Below are 6,787 nucleotides of genomic sequence, written 5' to 3'. Positions count from 1 at the left end.
CCTGGGACAGACTGAGATTAAAATCAGACCAAAAAAATAACCATAAAACCAGAAATCCCTTACATACATCTCTCAGGACAGTGACTGAGGAGGAACTGAGCAGAGCGCTGAGGAACCAGGTCCTGTGTTGTTATTACACTCCCTGCAAGAAAGGCACAGGGCTGCACAACACTGTGTCCCAGCAGCCCTGTAATAAAGACACCTCCAGTTAATAACTGGACAGCACCAACAGTTACACAAACCCTCTCCCAGTCCCAAACCAGGCTGAGGCTCCAGCATGGGGACACATCCCCTATCAGCTGCCCGCAGCTCCATTTCTCTCAGCCCCAGCACCCACAGGACTCATGGGGTTTTGGGGTTGTTTTCCTCTCTCTGTTCAGGAGCTTTAGCCTTATCTAAAGATCTGCCATGGAAACTGAGCAGCAGGTCACATGTAACAGCAACATACACAAAACCAATGATTCTTCTATTTACAGTCAACCATATGCGATGTCTTGCAGAAAAACACAGAAAGAAACACTAAGAAGTTGGAGGTGGGTCTTGCACTGAATTAGGAGCAGGTGGAACTGCAATGGCTCACAAGGAAATAAAGATCACTAAATCACACAAGACTAAGGTTGGCAATGTCATTACAAATCCAAAAATAACCACCACTGCGATGCCCTTCCCTGTTTTGAGAAGTGGACCTAAAATGGTTTTCTTGTCAAAACACTCACACAAGTAAAACATTTATTAGTTCAGCTGCCACATTAAGAGGAACTGACACTACTATCTATAGCAGCAACACAGGAGATAAAAAGAGCCTGACATTTAGCTGGAGATTGCTTAAGACATTTCTAGGAGTCTTTAGTACAGCTGAGGCTGTGAGTGTTAATTTCCATAATGCCATGTTGTTGTCACTAATGAATGTGCTAATGATCTCCTAATTCTTCATTTAGACTGATAATTGCTGATTAGTACCTTTGGGAATGAAGATAAAATGATTTATACGATCTTCCAGTCTAGCTTGGGGTTCTGAATTTTGCACCTGGGAAGAACATTCCTGTTCTGGACAGATGCATAAACCCCAAACCAATTGTTCTGAGAGTTGCTCTTCCTATAGTTTACATTCAGCTGTGAGGTAGGGAGGAGAGAAGGCAGTGAAATTTCCCCTTTAAAAATCTGGTAGATGTTCTCCACTGTTCTTTTAGAACAGCAGAAGGCAGAAGAGCCCTTTCCAGGACAAAAGCAGGAGAATCACAAAAGCATAACTGGATACAGACAGCTGCTGCAACCATCACACAGCAGCAAAAGATATATATATATATATATATATATATATATACACACACACATAGGTACATACACATATAGATGTGTGTGGATATATACGAAATTCCTTTACAAAACAAATTCTTTAGGGCAAATGCTTTCAATCAGTGGTCCCAGATTCCTAAAGATGAAATTGGATTACTTTAAATGGTCCACAAACATATTCAAGCAAAATGTGCTTCTTGCCAGTAGGCTTAAATCAGATTCATGTCACTGCTAAAAGGTTATTCTAGGCCTAAAAGGAAAATGGCAGGAATCCACTGTTCTAAGAAATTCCAGCCATAATAAGCTCTAATCTGCAGTTAATTCCAGAGGATTCTATTACACTGAACTCTCTGGCAAATGGCATTTATTTTGGTTCCCTTTTAAACAGGGCAGTGTGCATTAATATAGACTTATTAATACTATGACCTCTGCATGTTATCTTAAATAAGAACATTAGAAGTTTTTCTTTGGGTTGCCTGGCTGTTCTTGCTGTTGCATTTTAGTTCTTGTGTTTTCCTTCAGAGAATTTGGAGGCTGCATTGCCAGTCATGGCTGTGCAAACTGCACTGAGGCCAAATACAATGTGCTCTAGTTAAACATAAATCACTTCAGTACATCTTTTACCTATAGTGCAATTTAATTATTGGGAAAATCAATTCATGGTTGTTTTATTGTGCTTCTATGTAAATAAATACCCAGGAGCTACAAATATCCATTCTGATAGCTGTGGAAAGTACTAACATCGAAATTAACACTGCTATTCCTCCCTTCCTGACACAGGTAGGAATGGATTTGAAAAAGCATCACTTAATAAAGAAAGGTTTTCCTTTTCTCAGTTAGAATTTGGCTACACAAACCTGGGCATGGTCACAGATCAAAAGATTTCCACCTGGGCAGCATGGAAAGAGTACAGGAGAGAGTGAAAGAATCACACAGAGAAATTTCTACTTGACTTCTGTCCCACTTGTGGCTGACCTGCCTTGAAGTCTCCTAGCCAGCTGCTCCTTCCTCCTCTCCCTCTCTCCTGCTCATGCCTGAGGGAAAAAGGGGTGAGAACAAGTAGCTGCAGGTAGGCAGGAAAACTGACAATAACAACATGCTGCAATTTTTCATCAAGGCTTTTTCATCAGATCTCAGTTATATGCTCCTTTTCAATATGTGCTACAGCCACCCCCCACCTCCCCCAGTATTTCTACAGGCTGCTATGATGTCCTAAAGAAATGTAGCATGTTCAGTTAACATATAAAGGACTTATCTTCCTGCTGTCTCATCCTCTTGAGGTCCCATCTCCTAGAGTGAAGTGTTACGTGACATTCAGCTTTCATAGAAAGAAGAGAATCGTTACTGGTCCTTAACCAGAAAAGAAGAAAACAGTCTAAACTCAAAATATATTTTGATTTAGTAAACGTTTCACAATTCATATTGTATTTTATGCCTTTTTTGACTCCCGACTTAATATTTTTGAATGATTAAGGATGAGAACATTGTCAGTATACAGCACCCTTCCCTTTTAAAAGCTGTGAAGCACCTGCAGTTCAGACTGTAAACTCCCCTGGGAGAAAGTACCATCTTCCAAAGATGTGCTGTGTATAGCTGGTACTCAGCAAGCACTCTTAATCTCTCCATTCTGCCTTCATAATTGTATTCTATCACTGTAAGGAAAGAGAACCTCTTCCTACCCAGTGCTTGGATTTCAGCATGAAGAACAGGCACTCTTCACTGTTCTGAATAATTTAAAATCCAAGTAAAAAGTTCTGTTTACACTGTCCTGGTGAAACAAAGTTCATCAAAGAATTTTCTTGGCTTTTCCAATGACTGTATTTCTTGGTCTGTGCATCCCCCTTGCATAAAGTCCATGGCAGAGCACGTAGTCAATAAAACCTGCATTCACACCCAAAGTCTGTGTGACATGAACCCATTTAGACAGATGTTGGATAATCTATTTGGGCCTTTCCATTTTGGTGCCTGTGATTCTGTTTGCCTGCCATATAAAACTGCCTATAAGGGACTGTTTTCTGCTGAAGCTCAAGAACTAGATATTTTCCATATCAAATGCCCACAATTCTAAAGAGCTCCTAAATATTAGGAAAACAACTGACTGACCATAAGGATGAACCAGATTTCTAAGCAGTCACCTCTGAATAAACATACTTAAAATCAAACTAGAGAGGTAATGTTTCCATAGGCACAGGCACATAAAGGCCTGCAAAAACAAGATAACCATGCCCCCATGGCCTGGCTGGATTAGGAGACAGTGCCAAAGCCTCTGGAGGTGACAGGTGGTTGGTTAGAAGCTATTCATGAAGACCTTTTCATGCATGTTTAGATTTGATTTATCTACCTGTATCAAATTCAGGAAGGTTAAAAAAGCAAACACTGCACAGTAAAGACCAGAGCAAACAGTCCCTGTCAGCCATTCCTTAGCAAACATAACGGTGTGGAAATGCCAAAATGAGGGACAAGAAATGAGTTGCCTCGGTCTTCAGCTGGACAGGATGATCAGACTACTTCAGAATCCTGCCCCATCCACAAAGACAGGGTTGCAAGAAAGACTTCAGTGCTGATGATCAAAACTTAGAGGGGAACTGGGACACTGAAAGTTCAAGAGAGAAGAGAAATGAGATGAACAACCATATGAAAACTCTTAAGAGTCACAGATTAGCCATAACCAAGTTAAGAACTGCCTTCATTCAGTACTGCCTATTGAATCACTGCACCTGGCAGGCAAATTTAAAGCATCCAAGCAGACTGCACAGTAACCAGTGTGCTAAGAACCACCCTGCCCTTTTTATCTGAGTGCACACATATTGATTGCATAGATATACAGACCCACAGACATTTTTTCCCAAGCTTTGTTCCAACTTGCTGTCTCACCACAGCTAGTCCTTAGAAGCACTGGTCCCACTATGCCCCTGGGTGCCCAATGCAAAGTCCACAGCCTGGTGCACGCTGTGGAAGAGAAGGTGGTCCTCCCCCTCTTTAAAGAATTCCCCTCGGATCAGGGAACTCCTCACTGAAGGATTGCACTGGGCCAGGAGCACATGGACACCGATCTCCCTGTAGTCCTTGCAGACCTCCTTGAGCGTGCGTATTCCTGCCGTGTCCAGGAACTGCATTGCACAACAGTCAATCACTATGGTGTGAAACCCCAGAGGTTCGGACACAAAATCCATGGAGATGCTGGTCTGGTTGTCACCAGAACCCACCTCTTTCTCTCTAAGCATTCTTTTTGCTGCCTTTTTCTTTGCTGCCTTCACCCAGACTGGGTTGACCCCGGTTTGTTTGTATAGGGTGGATTTGAAGCACTCCTTGTTGATGTAGTAGAGTGGGGCTTCGAAACGGAACACCACGACCCCTGGCTTGGTTTGCAGGTTCTTGTAAGCAGACAGGGATTCGTAGGTCTCGGACTCTGCCACCCAGCCAAGCAGCGGTGCCTCCGGCCTCTGAGTTCGGAAGATGACGCAGAGCATGGAGAAGCAAACACCAACCAAAAGACCAATCTCGGTGCTGATGAGTGCTGTGGCTGCCATGGTAACTCCCCAGATCACTGTGTCCACTCTGCTCAAGTGCCACATTTTTGGAAGGTCCTGGAACTTCCGCAGGGCTCCTCTGAGGTTTACGATGGTTATGACAGCAAGGACACATTTCTGAAGGGAATAAAATAAAGGTGCAATCACAAGGAGGACTAACAGGATTACCAAACTGGTCACCATGCCAGAGACTTGCGTCCTACAGCCTGTGGACTCCTTGACAAGAGTCTTGGCAAGAGCTGCGCTGGTTGTGAAGCAATGGAAGAAGGAGGGAATGATGTTGCAGAAGCCAATGGCATACATTTCCTGGTTGGCCCTCACAGAGTAACCATGCTTCTTGGCAAACATCTCCGAGAGGGAGACCGTGATGGCAAAGCCAATGATAGCGATGGCAACAGCATCCAAAGCCACACTGGGAATGAGGGTCCAGTCTGGAGGGCGGGGTGGCAGAAACCCGGTTGGGATGTGCCCAGAAATGCTTGAGCCATAAGTCTCTTTCAGCTTCCCAAAGTGAGATGCCAGAGTAGCTGCCACAACCACAAACAGTTCAACTGGTATTGGAGCCTTGAGCTTGGATTTAAAACGTTCATTAAGCTCTTTGGCTGGGATAAGAACAAGAAAGCACAAGAAGCTGGTGATGAGATCACAGATGTTTGTCTTGTGTATGTTTTTGAAGATGTTTATCCAGGTGACTATGAGAGAGCCGATGCCTCCGGCCCGTGGAATGTCCAGGCCCAGGAGATACTTGACTTGTGAGGTTAGGACGGTGATGGAGGCGCCCGTGACAAATCCACTCAGCAATGAATCGGAGAGGTACACCGAGACAAAGCCCACTTGAAACAAACCCATGGCCACCTGGAAGGAATCGATCACACACAACAGGTTAGGACACAAATCTCGTGGATTTTGTCAGTGTGGGGCTCTGGAGGGAGCTGCAGTGAAACAAACCTACTGTGCACGGCCCTGGAGGACAAGGCATGGTCTGAGCATGGAGAAAAGAGTCTCCAGCAATCAAAGCAGGCTTCTTTGGGGGGGTCTTCATACTCTGAACCTGTGTTTATTGTTTGCTCATGAGTCCAGCTGTAACTGCTAGTTATCCTGGCAGGGAAAAAAGAAAGCCTGGCAGAAACATCCATGTTTGAAATACTGACTGGTTTTTCCATTTCTCTCTCAGTTCTTGTAATCTCTGTGAACTTTGCAGGGATCTAACACTTTTCTAGTGGCCTTTGTCTCTCTTACACTGGAGTTCGCAGCCTGCAATAAAACCACAGCTTATGGTGTAACAGCTGTCCTTTGCACTGTATCAGGTTTGGTGCATCTGACTCAGTATATGAGCTGCAAACTCCTGTGATGCAGATCATATAAAGAGAGATAATTTTGTAGGTGTCTCGCCATTAATTTTTATTAATGCTATTTGAACGGACAAATGTCCTTCACTGGAACGTCTGGTTTTATGGATACCTGCTCTACACGTGCCTCTTCTCACCTGGTAAATGTCCCTTCCTCCCCATCAAACTTCAGGCCAAATGGAGAAAGGACCTTCTCACAGCAATTTGGCAGAAACATTTTAATTCCCTGTGCTGGCCCAGAGGGTTGCCTACACTGTTATCTCAAGACTGCAGGCCAGAACTTACAGGTATTAAACTTTCAGAGGTGTCGATTTGATATATCCCCTTAGGTAGTTAAGGTAAAAAAAAAAGAAGGCTGGGATCATGGCTGGGAACTCCATGAGAACCATAAAGTATTACTGAAGAGAAGGCAGGACCTGGACTGACAGGAAATCAGCTCAGAGCCAAGCCCTAAAAAAAAAAAAAAAAAAAAAAAAAAAAAAAAAAAAAAAAAAAAAAAAAAAAAAAAAAAAAAAAAAAAAAAAAAAAAAAAAAAAAAAAAAAAAAAAAAAAAAAAAAAAAAAAAAAAAAAAAAAAAAAAAAAAAAAAAAAAAAAAAAAAAAAAAAAAAAAA

The 6,787-nt window shown here is 42.8% G+C and overlaps 1 protein-coding gene across 3 annotated transcripts in view; it reads right to left on the bottom strand.

Moving 5' to 3' along the window:
* Positions 1–2,429: 2,429 nt before the first annotated feature.
* The window catches only part of SLC26A2 (solute carrier family 26 member 2), a 10,233-nt gene continuing 5,875 nt past the window's right edge, over positions 2,430–6,787 (bottom strand). For all 3 annotated transcript variants that reach the window (XM_027901788.1, XM_027901797.1, XM_027901781.1), the window contains one exon: positions 2,430–5,681. In XM_027901788.1, coding sequence (XP_027757589.1) covers positions 4,176–5,681 — 1,506 coding nt within the window. In that variant the 3' untranslated portion in view covers positions 2,430–4,175. The remainder of the gene's footprint in view (positions 5,682–6,787) is intronic.

Source organism: Empidonax traillii, unplaced genomic scaffold (assembly GCF_003031625.1).
Source record: "Empidonax traillii isolate 1590-97213 ecotype Southwest subspecies unplaced genomic scaffold, ASM303162v1 scaffold22:size5013007, whole genome shotgun sequence".
Taxonomy (NCBI): domain Eukaryota; kingdom Metazoa; phylum Chordata; class Aves; order Passeriformes; family Tyrannidae; genus Empidonax; species Empidonax traillii.
This window is presented reverse-complemented; position numbering and strand designations above follow the sequence as displayed.